The sequence below is a fragment of the Ochlerotatus camptorhynchus genome, unplaced genomic scaffold (assembly GCF_037179485.1).
Source record: "Ochlerotatus camptorhynchus isolate MF236.1 unplaced genomic scaffold, CSIRO-AGI_Acam_v1.1 ptg000330l, whole genome shotgun sequence".
Classification (NCBI taxonomy): Eukaryota; Metazoa; Arthropoda; class Insecta; order Diptera; family Culicidae; genus Ochlerotatus; species Ochlerotatus camptorhynchus.
Window position 1 is genome coordinate 1,848,829 of NW_027040818.1, and position 24,828 is coordinate 1,873,656.

Sequence of the window (24,828 nt, forward strand, 5' to 3'; positions counted from 1 at the left end):
CCTTTGCGCAGTAGGTAAGTGAAGCGTTTTTCTTTTTGTATTTTTTCCAGCTAATATGGAACTCGCTATGACTGTGAATTATGCAACGAATTGAATGCCAAGCAATCAAATCAGCTCGTTGTGAAACTTTCATAGAAATCTAACCCTTCACCTGCTGCTCGCGCGGTAGGAAGGCCATCGTGAAATAAGAATAGTCGAATCAACTCAGAATTACGACATGTATTTATTTACACTTTTATTCCAAGCTTCTTAGTAATCTTACAATTTTCACTACCTACGTAAATATTATAATATAACGCATTCGCGCCCGGTTCGTCATTGTTATTGTTCTGGGCTTGATAGCAGTTAGTCTGCCGCTTATCAGCAGATGTTGGCAGCTTCCATCGGGCTGGGAAGCGGTTTCAAACATCATCGGTTCGGGCTCACGGTTCATGGCAATACAGAAAACGAACGACACAAATGTAGGAAATAATTATCGAAAGAAAAGAAAGAGTTTCATGTGTTGCCTGCCTTATCACTGGTAGTGTTTCTTTTCATTTGAACAAAAAAAAGTTTTCCATTCACAATATTTTGTAGAGCATTGCTTTAGTTGAACATACATGACGAATACAGTGGCGTCTTTCGGTGTGGTGTTATGCTTTTTAGATTACCACGCATTCGTGTGGGAATTTCGTACCAGCTGTTACTTGTTCCGGCTTGGGACACACTGCAAGGTTGAAAGTAATGTAAGATTGATTTCTTTTCCAAAATGAGTACGTTCAAATATACTAACATCGCTGACATCGATTGCCCCAGTATCCGGTTCCTTCGCAGCGGCACTTGTACTGTGGCATCGCGCTGACCTGCGTGCAGGATCCACCATTCATGCACGGTTGCCTACTGCAGATATCATTGGATCGGCCCTGGAATCAAATAGATACAGAGTAAATGACACAGCTTCTGGAAATTGGAACCATACTTTTAGGGCATCTTGACACTCCTTCCGGGTGGCATATCGGAACTCTGATTTACAACCAAAGGCACAGGTGCATTGTCCGTTGTCTATCCGACAGCCATGCTGGGTCTGATCAAGCTCGCATGCCCGGGTGAAATAGATGAGTCCTGTCGATAGAAAAAAAAATGTTATGCTGTTAGTTTTTTTTTTTTTTTTTTTTAACTCTTTATTTGTTCTAAATTCAAAATAAATTACATTTCATTTTTTAACCTAGGTGCTCCAGTTACTGCAGTAACGTACCAGCCTTAATTGTTATGATATATATCTAAGTATTTTTACATTGTTCATGTCTTGGCAATTCAGTATTTTAAACAGGTTTTTTAACCTGCATGTCAGTATAACAATTGATATCTTAAAACTAAAAACATAAACTATATCTTATCTAAGTATAAAGGAAATTAATCGTTGCAATTGAGGATTGCAACGATTTTTGCCTGAAATTATTCATTATTTTGTTGGACATTTGTTCTAAAGTCTCAACATTCGAAATTCTATGTACTTCGGTAGTACTGTACCAGGGAGGCAACTTCAAAATCATTTTCAGAACTTTGTTCTGAATCCTTTGAAGTGCTTTTTTCCTGGTAGTGCAACAACAAGACCATATTGGCACAGTGTAAAGCATGGCCGGTCTAAAAACTTGTTTAAATATTAGAAGTTTATTCGTCAGGCAAAGTTTGGATTTCCTGTTTATAAGAGGATACAAACATTTAATATATTTGTTACATTTAGCTTGAATGCCCTCAATGTGATCTTTAAAAGTTAATTTTTGGTCAAGTATTAATCCAAGATATTTCACTTGGTTTGACCAGGAAATTGGAACTCCGTTCATAGTGACTATGTGACTACTACTAGGTTTCAAAAAGAAAGCCCTGGGCTTATGTGGAAATATTATAAGTTGAGTTTTGGAAGCGTTGGGAGAAATCTTCCATTTTTGTAAATAAGAAGAGAAAATATCTAAACTTTTCTGAAGTCTGCTGCAAATAACACGAAGACTTCTTCCTTTAGAGGAAATGCCTGTGTCATCAGCGAACAAAGATTTGTGGCAACCCTGAGGCAAATCAGGGAGGTCCGAAGTGAAAATGTTATACAATATAGGCCCAAGAATGCTACCCTGAGGAACTCCTGCTCTAACAGGTAGTCGATTAGATTTGGAATTTTGATAATTTACCTGCAGAGTTCTGTCAGTTAAATAATTTTGAACTAATTTCATAATAAAAAGTGGAAAATTAAACTTTTTCAATTTAGCAATCAAACCTTCATGCCAAACACTGTCGAATGCTTTTTCTATGTCTAGAAGAGCAACTCCAGTTGAGTGGCCTTCCGATTTGTTTGAACGAATTAAATTGGTAACTCTTAAGAGTTGATGAGTAGTTGAATGCCCATGGCGAAATCCAAACTGCTCATCTGCAAAAATTGAGTTCGTATTGATGTGAAGCATCATTCTATTCAAAATTATCTTTTCAAAAAGTTTACTTATTGAAGAAAGCAAACTTATTGGGCGGTAGCTAGAAGCTTCAGCTGGATTTTTATCCGGCTTCAAAATTGGAACAACTTTTGCATTTTTCCATTTAGCAGGAAAGTATGCCAAATGGAAACATCTGTTAAATAATTTTACGAAGAAAGACAAGGTACTCTCTGGGAGTTTTTTGATGAGGATATAGAAAATTCCATCATCACCTGGAGCTTTCATATTTTGAAACTTTTTAGTTATAGACCTTACTTCGTCCAAATCAGTCCCCCAGGAATCATCAAAAATATTTTCCCGAGAGAAAATATTCAGATAATCCCGAGCAACCTGATTCTCAATAGGACTAGTAAGACCCAAACTGAAATTATGGGAACTCTCGAATTGCTTAGCAAGTTTCTGAGCTTTTTCCAAACTTGTGATCAAAATTTTACCACCTTCTTTAAGCACTGGAATAGGCTTTTGAGGTTTTTTCAAAATTTTTGTGAGTTTCCAAAAGGGTTTGGAACTCGGGTCTAATTTAGAAATATTATTTTCAAAAGTTTTGTTCCTCAGGACAGAGAATCGCTTTTTAATTTGTTTTGCAAATCCCGCCAGATAACCTTCATGGCAGGATCGCGTGTTCTTTGATATTGTCTCCTACGGACATTTTTAAGGCGGATCAAGAGCTGAAGATCGTCGTCTATTATAATTGAATCGAATTTAACCTCGCATTTTGGTACTGAGGCAGCTCTTGCTGCAACTATAGAAGTAGTCAGAGATTCAAGAGCATAATTAATTTCATCTTTGGTTTGCAAAGGAATGTTTGGATCGAAGTTATATTCCATAAATGTTCGATACTGCTCCCAATCAGCTCTATGGTAATTGAAAGTAGAGCTGTTGGGATTACTAATTATTTCTTGGGATATTTCAAAAGTTACTGGAAGGTGATCAGAACCGAAGTCAACATGGGTAACCAGTTGGCTACAAAGTTGACATGAATCAGTTAAGACCAAATCAATAGTTGAGGGATTCCTCGCAGAAGAAAAGCATGTTGGGCTGTTTGGATATTGAATAGTGTAATAACCTGCAGAACAATCATCAAACAGAATATTACCATTGGAATTGCTTTGAGCATTATTCCATGAGCGGTGTTTTGCATTAAAATCACCAATAATGAAGAATTTAGACCTATGACGGGTAAGTTTCTGGAGGTCACCCTTGAGAAAATTCTTTTTCTTGCCTACGCATTGGAATGGCAAATAGGCAGCTATAAACGTAAGTTGTCCAAATTTTGTTTCAACAGAAACTCCCAAAGTTTCAAAAACTTTGGTTTCAAATGAAGAAAGAATTTTATGTTTGATTCGTCTATGAACAATGATGGCAACGTCACCACAGGCTCCATCAAGACGATCATTTCAATAAATTAAACAATTTGCGTCCCTTTTAACCTTATGGTCAGGTTTAAGGAACGTTTTAGTTATAACGGCAATGTGCACGTTATGAACTCTCAAAAAGTTAAATAGCTCGTCTTCATTATCTTTAAGAGATCGAGCATTCCAATTTACAATATTTAATGCTTTAAAATCCATTACTGAATTTTAAAGTCATGACAATATTATTTGCAAATTTTACTCCAGTTTGAATAGCATCAAACATGGAGTTAGATTTAAGCATATCAGAAATCATGTCAATTAATGATTTCTGTAAAAATTCCATTTTAGGGGCAGTAATGCTTCCTAAGTCAAAATTGTCAAAATTTCCGTTAGAATTACTTTGGTTAGTATTTTGATTTCTACCCGCTGCAATAGCAGCATAGGTAGCTCCATTAACTCGCTGAACATTGTTAGCAGCGAGGGGAGTAGGTACAGATGAAACATTTGAAGCAGGGATGATATTTGTACCTACGGGTACGAATGTAGAATTTGTTCCTCGCTGACCGTTGTTAACAGCAGAGGAATTTGTACCTGGTCGGAAACGTGGAGCGTTTCTTACCTGTAGGTTAGAACGAGATTGTAGGATCGCTTTGCGAGTCTTACATTCCCAAAAATTGGATTTGTGGTTTTCACCACAATTTGAACATTTAAATTTCTTAGGATCTTCCTTCACAGGACAGTCGTCCTTTGCGTGAGAGGAATCACCACAATTCATGCATTTAGCTGGCATGTAGCAATTTTTAGTTCCGTGACCCCATCCCTGGCACTTACGGCACTGAGTGAGGTTTTGGAAATTTCCTCCAGTCTTCCTGAAGTGTTCCCACTTCACTCGGACATGGAGCATAAGGCTAGCTTTTTCTAAGGCCTTAAGGTTGTTTAGTTCACTAGACTTGAAGTGAACTAAATAAAAATCATTAGAAATTCCGTTGCGCGAATCGCCAGGACGGGATTTCATTTTCATTTTGATTACTTGGAGTGGCACAACTCCAAGTAATTTTGCCAGTTCATCTTTGATCTGATCCAGGGATTCACCACTGGGCAGTCCTTTCATGACAACCTTGAACACACGTTCAGTTTTGGTGTCGTAAGTAAAAAATTTGTGCTTCTTCTCAGTAAGATACTTGAGAAGACATTTAAATCCGTCCAAGGTTTCAGCCAATACACGGCATTCACCCCGACGTCCAATTTGTAGAGAAAACTTAACTTTCACGAAGTTCAAAAGTTCCATGCGAAGAGCATGGAAATCGGAAGTGGTTATCACAATAGGGGGAATCTTTTCCTTCTTGGCATTAAGCCGGGAAAGTTTACTAGAATTTTTCTTGGATGATGGATCATTCTCATCATCCGTGAGCAAATCAAATTGATTACTCAAATTAATTTCTTCAGAAGGGGGGTCAAGAGTTTGCCCCTTTCTTTTGCGTTTAGGCGCCATGGCGGCAGTAAATTTTTATCCAAATCGAGTTCCAAGCAGATTACTATAAGAATCTGAAGGATCGAAGAGGAATTTTCCAAATCGATATCCAAGAAGGATTACCTCGGGTAGGGTCCAAACAAGGATCGAAGAGGAATAAAGTTGAACAAGGTAGAAATTTTACAGGTTGAGCACTGAAAAGTGCTGTTTAAATTTGTTGTAGCTTTAGGTAGTAGTAACACTTCCTTCAGCAAAAAGCAAATAGATCCGCACGGCAAGAGAGCACGATGCGGACTGTTATGCTGTTAGTTTATTTTCAGCAGTACATCAACAACCGAACAGTGGGAGTTATACCACAGAGAACAGACATTGAGGCTCGAACAAAATTTCTCTAAAAACTTGTGTAAAGATTCCTATTCGACTTAAGCGCCACTAACGGCCACTTTACCACTTAAAAAACCTCTTTGACAACATGATGGCACTGGCGTTGCAAAACTTACACTAGACACTAAGTGTTGGTAGCGCCAAGTGGCAATTTTCAACAGGTAATTTATCGATACTAGCGCCAAATTGACCGAAAGTGCAAAATTTATAGCGGAAATCAGGAGATGCTAGCGCTACGATACGGCGACGTTTCCACTTAACTTTACACAAGTTTCTGGCCGAGCTTGGACGTCTGTTCTCTGTGGTTATACCCCGTTCACATTACAGCGTATATCACGTAATATAGGCTGTCTTGCAATGAGCACTCATACATCTAGTTTTCACTGGAAATCCTATGTATGAATGCTCATTGCAAGACAGCCTATATTACATGATATAAGCCATAGTCTGTACGGGGTATTAGATTGAACATTTCAAGCTGAACATTGCATTAGGTCCTAAGTAACATTGACCGATTCTCTTCGTCGACTTTCTCTTTGCATCCCCACGACCATGTAAAGACATTCCCAGGTATTTTCAGCACACAGATCGGTAAAAGAAGCTTTTATCTACCATCTGATACGACAAGCACAAAAAAAAACGGTTATGTGCTCAACTGCCGGTGGAAGCATAACTGTCCCATGTTACAAAACACAATAATGAGAAAACTGCAGTTAAAGTTTGAACAGACTTTTTGTTGCTAGCGTAAAATTTCACGGAAAAATGTGATTCTACTTCGAAAAACTGACGTAATATAACTATTCCATAGAAAGTTTGTCAAAATTTTGCAAAAAAATAAATTTTTCCATTAAAAAATCTTCTGTGACACTTATGCCGCGAATTTCTCTGACGAGTTGAAAAATGTACGCATATCTGTCCCACTGTGAACAACTTCTCAGTTGTTGCTGTTATTATGTTTGGAGTTTTTTCTTTAAATTGTTGATTTCAGTGCTAATATTTCAAAGGGGCGTAAATGCGTTTGTAAACAATGGATTTAGACGTCGATTTCTCGCGGCTAAAAAAGCTCACTCATTAAAATTAATGACAGCACAGAGACACCGACTAAGGAATGTTTAATCTACCAGCTAGCAATGTTAATTTAAAGGGGTGAGCATTTATTTGCGAGATATCGACGGCTAAAGCCATTTTTTTTACAAAAGCAATTACGCCCCTTTAAAATGTTGACACTGTTTTAAATGTGGGCCGGAAACGTCTACCATAGAATATTTAAAGAAGTACGGTGGTTCCAGTGATAGTGATAGCTATTAGTCTTTAACGAGACATTTGCTCCTGTTGGCGCATACGCACGATCATTTCCAGTGTCTGCCTGCCCATAATCGCATATCAGCCCCATATGGATAGGAAATCAAGTAAAGATGGGACTGATATGCGATTATGGGTAGTGCATGTATTAGGCCCGAGCCGATCGGTGGTTGCACTGCAAATTACATTCTTAGTGGTTGTTTTTTTCAGAGTTATTAATATGCATGCTCACCTTAACAAACTTACATTTTGGTTGGACAGTTGCTCATCCCAAAATAAGAATTGGAATTTGTTTCAACGCATCATCCTTCTGATAAACAGTACGGAAATTCAAGCTGAGCAAATACTGTTCAAGTTTTTTTAATCAGGCCATACTTTTATGGCCGCTCAATCATTTCACGCAGCGGTTGAAAAAAAAAAATGCGACTCGAACGTTTCGTTCCAAGCCAAGTTTAATGTCTCACAGTACACGTTGAACTTATTCAAGCCATCGTGGACATCATGAGAAAATTGGTTTTTCAAAAAGGAAATTATGAGCTAGGATCCGCAAGCAACATCAACAGTAAGGACCTTAAATACTGCAAACTGTTTTCCAAGAAACAACTCCAGCTGATCGAAAAGGATACGTACTCTACTGAAGCTAACGTACAAAGGTCTCCTTGTGAAATTGAAGTAGATAGGAAAGCCTCTCTGTTGGCAGTTGTCGTACCTGTTATTGGAGAAGACGAAACATCATTTTTAGTTGGTCTTCCGACCAAGCAACATGCATCGGAATGATAGTTATTTAAGGTTAACCGTTGTATGCATTTCTTTTATTTAAAAAAAAAATCTCATTATTTTTTTTTCAATACCAAATAATCATATGTGTCACGAAAAGGTACAAATAGGGTAAGGTGTTGCAAATTGATTACTACATTTTTTTATTTTAATTGTTTGTAAATAGTAACAGAACTGAGAATGATAGCTCAAATATTCCTTAAAAAGTGTTAATGTGCTTACGACGTTATCGAGGTATCATCCAATTAAAAGATTAATTTTACCATTTGGGCAATCGTTTGGAGCTTGTAATATGTTTACGATGTATTATTTGGATAACAGACTATCATTTTTGAATAATTTCTTATACGTATTAAAAATTAGAGTAGTGGGACAGATATGCGTCCATTTTTGCAATGGGACAAAACGACTCCACAGTGTTCAAACGGTTTTAAATCGGGTCCTGATTAGCCTCCGTAAGTTTAAACTCATTTGATAAGAAATTGACTTGGCACAACCCATTTGAAGTTTTTATGGAAATTACTATGGGAAAACAAAACTTTTTATTCATTGTCTTCTAGCCTTTTTACAAATTCTATTGCTATTATTATGGTAATTTTTATCAGCTACAACTTTGCAGAAAATCGTTTTTCAGCCAAACGTCAAATTAAATAGTTATTATTTTTTTAAGAGATTGGTAATCTTATGGCAAGATTAGGCAACTGTATTGTGGGCAACACTGTAGCCATGATTTTTGTCCTCTATTCTACGCGCCATATACACCAATGTTGCCTGCTGAACAGTTGATTGAGCATAATCATAAGACATCAGTGACTTGAATTATTAATATTTACATTTGATCGGAAAGTAGTCTTCAACAAAGTTGTAGCTGAGAAAATTTTCAACAAGCTCAGCTATCATTTTTTAAAGTAGAGTGAACTGGTGAATTTTGAGATAGACAGGAACCGAAATTATGGGTTCTCCATAGTAATTCCCATATAAACTTCAAATGGTTTGTGCCAAGTCAGTTTCTCACTAAATGAGTTCAAATTTTGGGAGGGTAATCAGGGCCCGATTTGGAACCGTTTGAGCACTGTGGAGCGAAAAATTCAAATTTTGCATCAGTCTATTGAACATACACACAAACACGCGGAACAGCAAAGGCTGCACGCCGGACACAGCAAACGGAGTAGCGAACGCGTTTGCAAAAAGCGGGAAGTTTGCAGATGTTAACAATATCGCACCAGGGGACCACATATAGTTCCAGTTGTAGCAAACCCAAAGGGGAACAACGAGGAGAGCAGCTTGGTGCAGTGTTGAGCAAGATGCTCACACCTAAATCCATCAGTAGCACATGCCAAGATGGACAGCAAGGACTGCAGCTTTGAAGAGCCAACATGATAGAAGTCAATCAATGAGTTTATCAAGGACAAAAGCAACGTCCACACAAGGATCAAGCAACAAATGATAGGAATTAAATCCGCCATGGCTGTTGCCGAACGTAAAGGGAAAGCAATCACCCTAATTATGTATTCCGTTCGAAATTGATTTCCCATACATTTTTTTGTATGGGAAATCCGGTTCAAACGGAATACAGAGTACAGACTAAAGTCACTTTTTCTTGTAATAAGTCACTATTTCAAACTTATTTAAACGTGAATATATTTCAAGTTTGATCATATATTTTGTTCTATTTATGAACAATTCGAAGTTGACGACCTGGTATAGAGATTTTTTTCGTTTAATCGTTCTTCTCTATCTACAGGGTGTCCACTGATATGGCTAAATAAAGTTCCATGAGTTTTTCAGGTTTTTCCATAACTTTGGCAGATAATTTCCAGGGTTATTATAAAAACTCAAACGTTTTTAAAACATGACAATCAGTTTTAAAGAAACAGCTTTAGTTCAAATCCATTAAATGTTGAAGTTCATTTTAGTAAGTCTAAGATCACAACATTTTTAATGTCTTCACGTTTCGTACTATAGAAAATGTGGAAACTTTAATGATGTTCTATTGATCTCAGAAAAGCGAGATCTAGAGATCTCAAGTGGAAGTCCCCGAAACTTTAGCCCAGACTATTGAATTGGTTTAAAAATCTATAAGCGTGATTTAGACAGCGTCAGGATAGTTCCATGAGGTGCTGAAATAAAATCGAGAACCCTTAAGATGTTCCGAGATATTCAGTATAGAGACCTTCAGAAGTTTTTTTTTTATACTTCAGAAATATTTCAGGAACTTCACAGAAATCCAGAGCATTCCAGGAAAGTTTAAAGGTTTTTCGAGAATTCCATTTATTTGAAAGCAGAACTGAGATCTTCATTAGAGTTGAGAGTTTTAGGGAAGCTCCGAGAACATGAAGACAGATCAGAGAATTAAAGGGCAGTTCAAAAAATTACAAGGAAATTGCAGAAACCGGAGTTTCCGGAAACTTCTGTTTGCTCAGAGAAAATTTCTGGAACGCATTAAAAATTATATGAACATCCGGAAAATGTGAGAGTATTTCAAGGGTGTTATATCATGGAAATTTCAAGATCTATAGAAAATCCGAAAATTTGGCTAAGTTGATTAGAGAACATCAACGAAGTACCATTAATTTAAAAAAAAAGACGAGAACTTTTAACAAGCACCGATATTTTCAAGAAATTCCAACTTCTAAGAAATTTAGATATTTTTGATTGTTTCATTATATTCAGTGAAGTTCCGAGTACTTCGAGGACAATTAGATAACATCAGAAAAATCCCATTAACTTAAAGGAAATTTGCAGCGACTTACAAGGAGTTCCTTGGAATCATGGGATATTCCGAGAATTCTATGATTGATCCGAAAACTTAAGAAGCTTCTTATATATATATCAGAAAATTTACCAGAACATTTGATCAATTTAGAGAAATTAAGGTAAGCATATAGAAAACTTCTTGCAGGGAAAATTAGTGCTTTAAGGCAAAGTTCCGTGAGCGTTTATAAACTTTATAAAACATAAGGAAAATTGTAGAACAAATTGTAGAACTTAAAGGCAATGGTGGGTTCTTTAAAAAAAATACTAAGACAGGGCAGTCTAGAGGATTTCAAGAAAATTGAGAAATATTTTGGGCAGTTGGAAACTCTTGACTATTGAAGAAGTTATGAATTAGTTTCGATAATTTAAACTTCAGATACATCTTGAGAACTTCAGTGAAAATCATAGAACTATATCAATTATTTCGCTGCGGAGCGGAAGCCTAAAGAAGTTCCTGAAATTTCAGAATAACTTCGATAATTTCACAGAAGTACAGAGATCTTCAGAAACATTTCGAGAACTTCATAAAAGTCTATGGAACTTAAATGAAGATCCGAGAACTTCAGGAACTTTTATGGACATTTCGGGAGCATCTCAAAAAAGTGTAGTAAAGCTTCAAAAACAAAGGGAATTTCAGGGAAGTTCAGTTCAATTAGTTTCACTAAATTAGCGGGAAATTTCAAGAAGCTCCCAGATTTTCAGAGAGCTTTAGAGATTTTAAGAAAATTATTGACGTTTCCATATGTCCAAAAGATAACGAAAGCTTAAACATTTTTAGAACAGTTCAATTAAATTCATGGTAGTACAACAAGCTTCATGAGAACTGCAAACACTTTAGAGAAGTTTCGAGAAGTTCGAGAAAGATATTGATCTCGCTAATACCTAAAGGTCTAAAAAAACTTCAAGAAAGAACGGATATCCTCAGAGCAGAGATATTCCAGAGCAGGGAAATTACATAAATTTTGAAAAAGTTTCGGGAAATTCAGTAAATTGTTAACACTTTAGAGAAGATTCATGATCGTTAGGAAAATTGTGGAAACTTCAGCAAGTCCGAAAAAGTTAAAAGAAATGATGAGAAGTATTGCGAGCATCAGGTTAGTTTCTCAAACTACAAAAGAACTTCAAGGCAGTTTAATCAAATTCAGGAATATTTTGGGAACTTTCAGATTAGTCCATTCCATATTCAACGGAGATTTCTCATGAAAATTTGCATGGAGTTTACTATCTTAAGCTTAGGCTTCACATGAAGTCTAAAATTCATCAGAAGTACCATGAAAGTAGATTGCGGTTGATGTTTTTCTCATAGATTTTTTTTCCCCAGAACTCCCGTGGAATGGGTCCATAGAAATTATAATAAAATTCCAATGGCCTTAAAACTGTGCAAGGAAGTTGATTCCAGATTCTTGAAAATTTCTTGAAGCATTATAACTTTTCAGTTCAGAATGTGTAAATTTCAATGTGTGAATGAAAATAACTAGGGATATTAAATGTTTTTATTTTAAAATGCATTATAAGTAAGAAAATTATTAAATTTCCTGAGAAATGATAAGATTCCCTGCAAATTCCCGGTTTTTCATGTTTTCCCAGGTAGTAGAAGCTTGTAGCACAGACAAACAGACGTAACACTTCATTTTGTATCTTCGTTCACGCATTTAACGGTTGATTTGAATGTTATCAGTTCCGCGAACTACTCGCCGCAGCGCTGGCATCGGATCACTTTGACGTTTCTATACATTCTATAGAACTTTTATGCAATATTGTTTGCGAGTTAGCGAGCAATCTTGTTTTCCGCGAGAAGCCAGAGAGATGTCGTTACTGAGGTCCTATTTTTTCAAGAAAAACTTTTTCAAATTGTTACGTCTGTTTGTCTGTGCTTGTAGGTTTGGTCATAAACTTTCTATTGAATCTTTCGCTTTAAAGGTTCCTATCGTCCATATTTAAGTGTTTATGAGAATCTAATTGAATAAGTCTAAAACATCAAACATTTATTTGGTATGCCATCAGAACGACTAATGTTCTACCCTTAGGTCACTTTTTAGTAACTTTTTTATAATTATAAGTCACTATTTGGTCACTTATTTCTTCAACATGGTCACTAAAATCACTATTTTTGACAGCATTGATCACTACCAGCCTTGAGAGTAGGGGTTAATGCTGGCTGAAGCGCACTGCCTATAAAATCATAGCAGTCCCAGTCAAACGGTGGTGCAAGAAAATAAGGTGTATGCGAAGAAGAAGCTGTTGAAACTGGAGCAACTCAAGGCGCTGCTGGAACAAGAGGATTCTCATAAGATGGATGTTTGGTCGAACAGACAGTTATTGTTCTTGGCGATTTTAACCTATCGGACATTGTATGGACTCCAACCCATAGTGGTTTTTTTTTGTCCTGATCACGAGCGTTCATCTTTCCACGTAGGAACCATCCAGCTCCTGGAAAGTTATAGTACCGCAATTCTGTCACAAATCAATGGCCTGTTGAACGAAAACAACCGCACCCTGGATCTCTGCTTTGTGAGTGCTCGTGATACAGCTCCTTTCTTCTCCACGGCACCCGAACCTTTAGTCAAGGAAGTGCATCATCACCCTGCTTTAGTCATCGTGATCGAAAATAATATTGTCCATGATTTCACCAGCACTCCAAACGCTGTGTCATATGACTTCCGTAGAGCTGACCATCGCAGTATTGTCCATGTGCTGTCTAACCTAGATTGGGAGCATATTCTAGATCCTGTAGACGTCAACATTGCTGCACAAACCTTTTCTCACGTCTTGGCATATGTCATTGACAGACACGTTTCCAAAAAGATCATCCGTATCGACTCTCGCGTCCCGTGGATGACGAAAGATCTTCGCTCGTTGAAAAGAACTAAGAAGGCTGCTCTCAGAAGACTACTACTAAACTCCGCACACTGCCGCTGGAATGCTACTATGTCAGACTCAACCACGAGTAGAAGCGGTTAAGTCGTCTCTGTTTTCAACGCTATCAACGGCGGCTAAAATCACACCCGAAATCCTTCTGGAACTTCGTAAATGAGCATCGCAGGGAAGTCGGCTTACCCTCTTCCATGATTTTTGATGGTGAAACTGCTGGCAATCAACAAGACATTTGCAACCTGTTCTCAGCCAAATTTGCCTAGTGTGTTTGAAGACGAGCAACTCTCCGCTAATCTCATTACTTCCGCGGCCAGTAATGTTCCTTTGGTCAACCAAACGCTCAGCATGGTCGAAGCCACTACAGATACGATTTCTAGAGCCGCATCTAAACTTAAGACTTCCGTCGATTATACTTAAAAAGAACATCACTTGTCTTTTTAAGATCCACTGCGCCGTATATTCCAGCTCTCTCTTTCCAGCGGCATCTTTCCGTCTTGCTGGAAGACTGCGGATATGTTTCCTGTTCATAAAAAGGGAAGCAAACGCGACGTAAACAACTACCGGGGAATCACGTCGCTGAGTGCTGTATCAAAACTTTTTGAATTGGTTGTCATAGAGTCCCTAAATGCGCATTGCAAGCAATATCTAAGTATAGATCAACACGGATTCATAACTGGGCGTTCCACAACTACGAACCTGCTGTGCCTAACGTCTTACATCACAGACAGTTTGATTGCTCGGACCCAAACGGACGTTATCTACACAGATCTTACGGCAGCCTATTCGATAAGCTGAACCACGAAATTGCGATCGCTAAACTTGATAGGCTAGGGATCGGTGGAACTCTTTTGAGATGGTTTCGTTCATACCTCACGGAGCGCCAATTGACAGTAACTTTGGGTACTTGTCGCTCAGTTCTCTCCAAAATCGGATTGACATCTTTGCTGACTGGTGTAGTCTAAACCGACTGGTGGTCAACCCAGCTAAGTGTACAGTTATTTACTTTCTCACGCAAGAAACAACCGATTATTTTCAACTGCAAACTACTAGGCACGACTATCGAACGGGTGCATTGCGTGAAACACTTAGGTGTTTTTCTAGACTCAAAGCTGACATACTCACACCACAGACAAACAGACGTAAAACTTTATTCTGGATCATCGTTCACGCATTTAACGATTGATTTGAATATTATCATTTCCGCGAACTGCTCACCGCAGCGCTGGAATCGGATCACTTTGACGTTTCCATATATTATGTTTACCTTGCATGCAACATTGTTAGCGACTTAGCGAGCAAGCTTGTTTTCCGCGAGATCTCTCGTTAGTGATGTCCTATTTATTGAGGTACAATGTTTTCAAGAAATCTTATTCAAAGAGTTACGTCTGTTTGTCTGTGCTCACACCATATATCGTATGTCGTTGACAAAGCGTCCAGAACTCTTGGCTTTGTCTTCAAGATTACTAAGAACTTCACAGACATTTACTGCTTGAAATCGCTCTATTGCTCTCTCGTACGATCTACGTTGGAATACTGGTCTGCAGTCTGGAGCCCGAACTACAATAATGGGGCCGAGCGAATTGAATCTGTGCAATGACGTTTTCTTCGCTTCGCGCTCCGTAAGCTGCCTTGGAGATACCCACTTCGTCTTTCAAGCTACGAGAATCGCTGCCAATTGATCAATGTTGAGTCCTTACGTATCCGAAGAAATGTTTTCAGAGCTTTAACCGTCGCCGATACTCTGCAAGGAAGAATCGACTGCGAAGCAATTCTACAACAAGTGAACATTAATGTTCAACCTCGATCACTACGCAACAGTCTTATGCTGAGACTTCCACTTCTTCGAACTAATTATAGCTTGGGGAGCGCTATTTACGACTTGCAGCGAGTGTTCAACCGAGTAGCGTCGATGTTCGATTTCCACTTGACACGGAATATGCTTCGCCGAAGATTCTCTGCCTTTTTTGCTGACCGAAGGCGCTTAACGCCCAACAGCTAAGTGTAAAATTTAGGACTTACACATTTTTAGTAACTTGACAATGATTTCCTAGTTATTTTCGTTTGTAACTGTAGTAACTGTAGTACATATATGTAGTCTGTATAATCTGTACTTTTTTTTTACAACACATCATTGGGACTATTTCTAGCCTGTTGATGCAAACATAACAAATAAACAAATAAACAGAGATTGTTGGGGCTGACGAAAACATGGTGCAGTGCGATGACTGCAAGCAGTGGGTGCATTTTCATTGTGCCGAAGTTGATGAGAGCATACAGGATAAACCATGGAGCTGTCCACAGTGCATGAATCGGCTATGTGTTCCGGAGCAAACGAAGCAGAAGAAATCTACCAAGAAGTCTGGATCTGGATCTAAGAGCGATGCTGGATCCGTGAAAAGCCTGGTTTCGGTAATAGAGGAGCTGGAAAAGGAACAGTTTGCTAACGAGAAGACTTTGGAGGAAGAAAGAGTCGTTGCTATTAGATATTTTGCAAACAGTGACAGATAGCGGACATGAAGAACCAGTGGAGGTGCCGGGCAAAGGTGTTTATCCTAGACAAATGGTAAGTTACAAATTCTCTGTTGTCGTTGTCGTAGGCGCCGTCGTAGTCGCTGTCGTAATCGCCGTCGTAGTCGTAGGCAGTACCGTTAGTATATTTAAAATTAAACATCAACCGCTGAAAATATGAATTATCGCGTATTTCTGTTGTTCATAACATTCCAAGTGAAATTCGAGAACGTAATTTCATTTGAATAGCTTGTTTAACCAGGTCTTAAAAATCGTCACGTCGGTCATAGCTTGTTATGATTGTCTGAACCACGCGTAAAGAGGAAATCGAAACATTGAACGTCGCGTGAAAGTAGATCTTAATGAAGGCCTAAGTACTCTTTCGTAGCTTTTAGTTTTAGGATTTCAAAGATCGTCGGTTGCAGTGGCTTGCTTACTGAGGAGAAAAACGCGGTCCCAGATCCTTTCATATTAAAAATATTAAAATATCGCTTGTTTATCGTGTATTTTGTAAAACTTTTCGTTGTCGTCGGTGCCGGGTTTGAATAGTTATAAAAACTTGAGTAATGCTATAATCTGAAATGAGAGACTCTGTAGCCTTAGAGCAACCGTTTTTGCTTACTGAGCAGAACATCATGAGTCTAATCTCAAGCCCATCCACATTCAAGATTAGTCAATGATTAAAAAGGAGCTCGTCAGCCTAGTGGCAAACGTTTTTGCTTACTGAGCAGAAGACCGTGGGTTCAATCCCGAGCTCTTTCGCGTTATACGATCGTTAGGACATCAATTCAGCTTATCGTTTACCAAAACGAACCCTGCTGCTAACCCAACCCTCTTACCCAACATCCCTGTGATTCCTCGTGGAAGTGCAGAGGACTCCTCGGCTTCCATCAAAGCGAGTGTCACGTCAACACATTCCTACGCATTCCTTTCTTGACCTGCGTTCAGGCGCGGCTGGCGCTGGTATTGCCTAATTCGAGATCACCAGTTTTTACACATTGAGGATGACTGCTAGTCCCAAGCATCGTCTATTGGTTCTCTGTGTAATTACAGCTGGTCTGGCAATAACAGAGTAGCAACCGTGGGCGGTCAATCATGCTCATGCTCAAGTAAGAAAGGGAAATTCGAGAGAAGGAATTGAAGCGGGAGACTCTGAGCCGCAGGTTTATGTTAGGGATGTGGCGAAATTTGGATCAACTTGCTCGCCGTGCTCCGCTCAGTTTATAAAGAACTTAAACGCGGAGGAGTTTTCCGGACAATTTCCGGGTGCTTTCGACGCTATAACAAACCGTCATTACGTAGATGATTACTACTATAGCGCGGACACTCCGTCAGAAGCAGTGAAGCTGGCAAAGGAAGGTAAATACCGTATGCGTGATAATGTTTGAACCATCGTAAGGTTCCCGTTTCACCTGTGCATACAATGCCTTGGTTTTCTTTGCATGCACTTAACTATTGTTCATACCGTAGTAGGCTGTGTATAAAAGAAAAAATGATTTACTTAGTTTGACAGTTGCACCATGGCGAAGTGGCAGCGTATTCGTGATTTGTCCCACGCGCTAATGTTGCAAAAAGACATTTCAATCGCCGTGGGAGTGTCCCGGTGGACCATCAAAAGGGGTTTAGACCGAGAAAAGAAAGGACAACTATCCGCGAAGGTGGCCACAGGTCGTCCGAGGTCAGCTCGGGTTCCGAGGGTTATCGCTGCTATTAAAAGGAAGATTCAGGTGAATCCAGTGCGTTCAATAAGAAAAATGGCAAAGGAACACGGGATCAGTGACTTTACGGCACGGAAGATCGTAAACGAAAATTGCGGGCGAAGTCGAGGGCACGGAAAAAACTCAAATGATTACCAACCGCATCCGGGAGCTACAAGTCGAACGATGCTAGAAAATCTTGAACTTCCTTAAGCGAAAAAATCCGGTAATCCTGTTCACCGACAAGAGCATGTTTACCGTCGATCCCGTATCAAATTCCAGAACCGACCGGTATATTAGTTCTCTTCCGGTAAAAGACGTGGCCGACGAGTACAAGAACGAGTATCTGACCAAGCATCCTGCTAGCGTTATGGCGTTTGGATTGGTGGCTTCCGATGGCAAAAAAATCGACGCGGTGTTCATTCCAGAAGGCGACAAGGTCAACACGAAGGTCTACATCGGGATTTTAAGTAAGTATGTTCTTCCGTGGATCAAAGAACAGTACGGTCCGAAGCCAAATGTTGTATTTAAACAAGATGGGGCCCCATGCCACACCTCGAACCGTACTCAGAAGTCCGTCTTCCGTTCTGGGCGAAGGATATGTGGCCGCCATCCAACCCCGATCTTAATCCGCTGGATTACTCAATATGGAGGCCAAGTCCTCTTCTAAACGCCACCCGAGTACAGCAAGCCTCAGATTATTAGAACCTGCCGTGCATTCCGGAAGCGTGTGGAGGCCGTAATTGCAGCAAGTGGAAACTCGATCGATGATTAACATAGTTTAAGACTCTGAGAAACATCCCCCTTTGAATAAATAAAAAAAAAACTCGAAAACGAAATTTTTGAGATTTTTTTTTTATTTTGACATTGCTTGATGGTGCAAACATTATTACGCATACGGTATGTGCACTCGAGAGGAGGATTCCATATTCGGAATTGGGTGAGTACTTCGGAAGCATTCGTTCAAGAAATGGATGATACCGTCCATTTGAAAGATAAAGCTGCTGGTGCTGATCGAGTCTCGGACTCATCTGGAACACGAAAGACGATACGTTTTCGTTCGTCGCTCCATCCCAGAAGAACGATGACGAGCATCCGACCAAACGCAGCATCCTGAGCTGTGTCATGTCGGTGTTTGATCCAATGGGCCTCTTGTCACCGTACAGTGCTCGGTAAGATGCTCATACAGGATTTGTGGAGAACTGGGTGTGCATGGGATGCACCTATTGACGAAATTTCGCTCGTTAAGTGGAAGAACTGGGTCCAGCAGATTTCGATGATCGAAGCGGTGAGAATTTCAAGAGCATATTTCGGAGACAACTACATGTGTTTACCGGCGCTATCGAAGCCGCTTACGGTTGCGCTGCATACTTTCCGGTCGTGGTAGGGCTTGTACTCGAAAAAAATGCACCATCCGTGTGTAACTTTTTTATCCGTGGGTAAAAATTGATTAAAATCTGGGTATAATTAGTTTGGAGTGAATTGTTTACATGATCCAAATTTCATAACAATCGATTTAGTGGTTATTGAGATGTCATCGAAACAAGAAGAAAATAGCCGGAGAATTTTGCGCGCCGTCATGGAAAATCCGATTGCGACCATGAGATGGATGGGAAGACAACTGGGAATCACCCATACAACTGTGTCTCGGGTGGTAAAATCGTTTAAGGAGTCCCAGACGACCGAGCGGCGGGCTGGAAGTGGAAGAAAATCGAAGACAGCTAACCCTGTGAGGCCTTTCGATTCGCGACGCGGCTCTGAAGGCAAAGTGTTCCGCCTGGTTCGTTCAGCAAACCATGAAACGAGCTGGGCTTCGTGTATTCAAGGTCCGGAAGGCACCGAACCGGCGTGATCAACAAAACACGGCGGCCAAATCCCGCGCTAGGAAGCTGTATCGAGAGTGGTTAACGAAACCGATGTGTGTGGTTATGGATGACGAAACCTACATCAAGGCAGACGCAAAGCAGATACCGGGGCTGGAGTTCTACCATAGAGGTAACTCTAAGACTAGTAGGTCCTGAAGAAACGTGCTCAACTTTTTGGCTCAGCTCTGGTACTATCTTCGGTCCCAAGCAAATCGAATCACCCCTCGAAACATAGGAAAATCCAATAACCCCTTGTCTGTCAAACTTTCATAGCGAATCAAAACAAACATAGTGTAGTACTAGAATGTCGACTAGAATGGGGTAAGTTAATCGATTTGCTTGGGACCAATAGGCTAGTCAAGCAGTGAGCCAATTTAAAATCGTTAGTTTCGTATTGATTGTTGGTTCTACGTTGCCGAATTACGGTTTGATGTTCCGGAAGACATGATGTTCCGGAAGACATGATGTTCCGGAAGAAGAAAGTGGACAAATTCGCTAAAAAATACTTGCTCTGGCAGGCCATACGCCAATGCGGTAAACTGAGTAAATCGTACATCACAATGGGTACCATCAGCAGCGAAATTTACCGCACCGAGTGCCTCCAGAAGCGTCTGTTGCCCTTCCTGCGGTCCCACGGAGGCGAGACATTATTTTGACCGGACCTGGCATCATGCCATTACGCGCGATCGACGTTGGATTGGTACAGAGACAATAACGTTGTTTTTGTACCAAAAACCGCCAACCCCCCAAATTCACCAGAGATTCGTCCGGTGGAAAGATTTTGAGCCATAATGAAGGCCAAAGTTCGAAAATCGTCCAAGGTGTTTAAAAACGAGCTGGAGTTGAAGAAAGAATGGATTAAAGTGACCAAAAAGGTAGGCTCCACCATTGCACAAAATGTAATGAGGGGTCTTAAGGGAAAGGTGTGGGCTTTCAGCGATGGAAAGGAAATTGAATAAAGTAATTATGCCGAAACATAATCCATTAGTTCATTCCCTGAAAAGAGAATCCGACTTAAAATAAATTTTTGGCGAACACTTTTGTCTGGTGCATTTTTTTCGAGTACAGGCCTTACGTGGAGAGGTTCGATGTGTTTTGGTGATGAGCCGCACTAAAGTGGCGCCGCTTAAGCAATTCCGCGATTGGAGCTTCAAACCACGGTGTTGGGAGCGAGACTAGCAAAGAAGGTATGCAGCAATCTGGTGCGATTCACAGACAGTGTTCTCCTGGATACGTTCCGATCAGCGTAAGTATAAGCCTTTTGTGGGATTTCGAATTGGTGAAATTTTGGAACTCACAAGGTTGTCGGATTGGCGATGGGTTCCGACGAATCACAACGTTGCAGATAAGCTAACGGTGAATGGGATTTTGAGGTGGGCAGCACCTGGTTCAACGGACCAAAGTTCTTGTACCAGGATGAAGCTGAGCAACCTGTGATACCAACAATCGTCGAGGAAGATCTTGGAGCCGACTACCTATTCCATGACATTACTATACCGCAACCCCTAGTAGATGTTCAGCGAATCAATAAGTGGACCGTGATGGCTTGCGTGTTTCGCTTCATTTCAAATTGTAAAATAAAGAAAGAAGGGCTGCCGATTGAGACTCTCAAACCGACAAAACAACAAGAAAAGGTATTGCTCAATTGCGGAACAGCGATTCGGACACCGTTGGAACAGGACGAATTCAGGAAAGTAGAGTGTTTCCTGATAAAAACTGCTCAGGCGGACGATCTTAAAGTGTTGCTGAAAAATCAAGGACAGCCTTCGGATCTATGGTACGCGTTGGAGAAATCCAGCCCTCTTTACAAGATTACGCCGTTGATGGATAGTGATGGAATCATTCGCATGGAAGGAAGAGCAAAGGACGCCGAGGCATTGCCGTTTGATCTACGCTTTCCTATCATTCTTCCAAAGGGTCCAGCATTACCACGAAAGGTGTGGACATACCTTTCGCGAAACTGTGAAAAATGACTCAACGCTACTACATTGAGAACGTTAATGCAGCCGTGAAGAAGGTGTCAGCCAGTTGCATTTGGTGCAAGGTGCACCGGAATCAACCTAGAATTCCTAGGATGGCACCGTTATCGATAAAAAGGCTTTATCCCCATCGTCGCCCGTTCAGCTATGTCGGAGTCGATTATTTTGGACCCATTAGGTTCTGCAGCGTGACGTCAAGAATGAACTCAGTGTTAATCGGCTGAACCTTTTTGACAGTTCAGTGGTACTGTTTACAAGCACTTAGTCGTTTTTTCGAAAAAAAAAATTCTAAAATTTCCGAATTTTAACTTGAAAATTGGCGAGGAACAGCGCATTGCAAGGATGTTGCTCGTGAACATTGCAGAAATGTGGTTTACATCTCACTGCAATCTGAAAAATTATCGAGAAATTCCACCCAAGAAAAAATCGGCTAAGTCCACGTAAACAGTACCACTAAACTGTCATCAGATTGAGGTTAACCCCGACGGTGCAAAACCTAATTGAGGTGATCGTTGGACGCAGTCGGCAGAAAAGGTGGGGTGTTTTGTTCACCTGCTTGGTAGTTCGTGCAGTACATCTCGAGATTGCGCACGATCTGTCGGCAGCCCCATGCCTTATGGCCATCCGAAGATTCGTGTGCCGCCGTGGACCTCCACTGGAATTCATTTCCGACAAGGGCACCAATCTGAAAGCAGCCAGCAAAGAAATCACCGAGAAGATCCGTTTCATCGAGGAAGAATGCGTCGAAGTACTAGGTTCATCTCTCCTGCAACTCCCCACATGGGAGGCTCTTGGGAGCGCCTCGTCAGGACCGTGAAAGATGCTCTAAGTGCGTTTGACGATGGAAAAAGACTGACTGATGAGACCCTACAAACGTCTATTGTGGAAGCGGAGGATCTAGTCAACTCTCGTCCCCTTACATATGTTGCCGAGGGGTCGATCGACGCGCTAAGCCCTAACCATTTCTTGAAAGGTGCGTCACCGAACGAACCACTCATGGTTCCCCCGCCGCCACATTCTGCTGAGGCTCTTCGCAATGCCTAGCATCGGTCACAGCAGCTGGCCGAAGAGTTATGAATTATAAAATCAACTGAGCAACTGCTGAAAACCAATTAGAATACTATTGATTTTGAACAAAAAACTTTTTTTTAATGGATTCGATAGACTTAAACTGTACGGAACATCTTTTGTTCTAGTCTATTTTTTTTTTCAAAAACACGTTTTTACATCTCAAAACAACGAAAAATCTTCTGGCAAAGAAAGGGTTTAGAGGCGTCCTCAAATTCACTGTAAACCTTAACCGGTAAAATGAAACCCTGCTGATCGCGAATCTTTACCAGTGAAAGTAAAGATGAAGAGTGCACCAACAACGATTCTCTGCTGCATCGTGCTCCGATGGTGCGTTGCGATCCCAAAAGTATCTCTTCCTTCCTTCCTTCCTTCCTTATCGCCTTCACCACACCTTCTTCTGCTGTTGCACTTGCACTTTGTTCCGTGTACGGTCCAGTTTTGGTCTTCCTTTTCTCGACGGCTGCTACAACGTAAATGGGGCCAATTATTTGTAAAATTTACGTTCTCAATTCACTATCACTTTAACGGAAACTAGGAAGCTCATTCTTTCTGGTAACTGATAACAGGGCACACTTATTTTCAATATATTGCTAGAGCATCGTCTGGTGATGTTCTGCTCTCAAGTCCAAAAGTGTCGGGTCGATCGGGATCGGGATGTGTACACTCGCGCGCGGCTGACCACTGACTGACGTGCTCTGATTTTGCTTCACAAGATTCCTATCCTGCCGTATGCTGACTGATGATCGTGTTCTCGTATGTTTTCCCTTTTTATTTCTGTTCTCTTCAAGGTTCCATGATCTGTACCATGTGTTATTAATAAAGTTGAGATTGGCAATTAATGTTCTCGTTTATTAGTCGAATTAGTTATTAGTCGAAAGCAATGGTTTGACTTATTTGTAGAATCATTCGAGTTATAATTTGAAAAAAAATCTCTAGGTTCATTCTGTAACCGTATAATGAAATAGACCGCATTCTCGTCTTATACTGTAACCGTTTGGCGATAAGCCACCGTATGTTGATAACGCACCCCTCACAAATGGAATGGTATTCAGTCCATTGCCCTTGTTGCATTTCTTCCGTCCTGGTTTTCTTTTCGTTTTGATTCAGTCTGTGTGATGCTCGCCTCCTGGACTTCTGCACACTTCTTTACCCGCAAAGTGCCGATCCTTCGGAGTGGATTGAGTCGAGGATTGAGTCTCGAATAGTAGGGGAACTTCGTTGAAGTTCCGATTTTTTTTAACTTCATTGGACTTTGTAAAACTTCAACGTAGAAATTCTGGAAATTTAATATAAATTCGGGAAACTTCGTAGGGTTTTAGATAATTTCGAAAAAAATCAGAATGCTTCGCAAATCGGGAAAACTTCGTAGAATTGGGAACCTTATACAAGTTTCCGAAACTTCCTTGAAGTTAAGTGAAGTTAAGGGAGCCGGCGTCGGTGGTGTAGTGGTAAGCGTGACTGCTTTCTCACCCCAATGGGTCTGGGTTCAATCCCAGCCGAGGTCGGTGGCATAAAAATCTCTTGTCACGTCTTCCTTCGGAAGGGAAGTAAAGTCGTTGGTCCCGGCCCATGTGTATTGAAAATGGGTGCAATATTCTACGCAGGAGTGGAAGCTGCCTTCCTGCACATTCGATTGCTGTCAATGGATGGCAATCGATGTCCGTCGGTGATTGGCAGAGATGCCAGAGTTGTATGAAATTATAAACTTTTACTTTTTTCACAGACATTTGTTTCGTTACAGACATTTACAGACTATTTAGTTTTTTCACAGATATTTACAGACTTTTGTAATCAGGGGAAAACTTTAAAATTTATTTGGTTACACTGTTTTACATCTTTAATCAAATACCACGTGCGATGCATTTTGCAACACGCATTAGAAACTCGCGCGATGTCAAATCCACGTCTATCCCGTTGAGATGAGTCTATTCGTATATGCCATTCGTCTCTCCGGGTCTTGGAACGAAATTGTGTTTTTCAAGTGATATCATAGCCTTTCGGTACACCTTGGTGGTATCATAAAATTGTGTTATAGGGGAAATGGCTTTAATGTTGGCCTATGGATCTAATATTGGGCCCATCGCTAAAAATCTACTATTTATCAATTTTATCTACATGAACGCGTCATTGGGACGGTACTAATGGATATTTTTGGTTGCTATTGGAAATTTAGTCGATTGCTGAATTTCTGTATGGGCCCAAATTAGGGACACTTAGGCCGACATTACATACATTTCCCCTATTTAGCCAAGTTTTTCTCTCAAGATGTGTAATCATTTTGCAAAATGTAATAAATATGTTGCTTGATATATTTTATTGTAAAACTGTA

General features: G+C 40.3%; 1 protein-coding gene across 1 annotated transcript; it reads right to left on the reverse strand.

Annotated features, from left to right (window-relative positions):
* Positions 1-206: 206 nt before the first annotated feature.
* On the reverse strand, positions 207-23,201 carry LOC135708479 (sushi, nidogen and EGF-like domain-containing protein 1). The gene is made up of 4 exons (XM_065230602.1): positions 22,766-23,201; positions 959-1,101; positions 773-902; positions 207-706 (listed from the first exon to the last, which is right to left on the reverse strand). Exons 1-4 carry the CDS (start codon positions 22,812-22,814, stop codon positions 642-644), a joined length of 387 nt encoding a protein of 128 aa, XP_065086674.1. The 5' UTR covers positions 22,815-23,201; the 3' UTR covers positions 207-641.
* Between the last annotated feature and the right edge of the window lie 1,627 nt (positions 23,202-24,828).

What these genes read in the sequence shown, in the direction of transcription:
- LOC135708479 (XM_065230602.1), bottom strand. Translation starts at nt 22,814, where the DNA reads ATGCAGCAGAGAATCGTTGTTGGTGCACTCTTCATCTTTACTTTCACT. An exon ending in CTTCATCTTTACTTTCACTG is followed by an intron (nt 1,102 to 22,765) that starts GTAAAGATTCGC and finishes TTCTATCGACAG; the next exon opens with GACTCATCTATTTCACCCGG. An exon ending in AGTGTCAAGATGCCCTAAAA is followed by an intron (nt 903 to 958) that starts GTATGGTTCCAA and finishes ATTTGATTCCAG; the next exon opens with GGCCGATCCAATGATATCTG.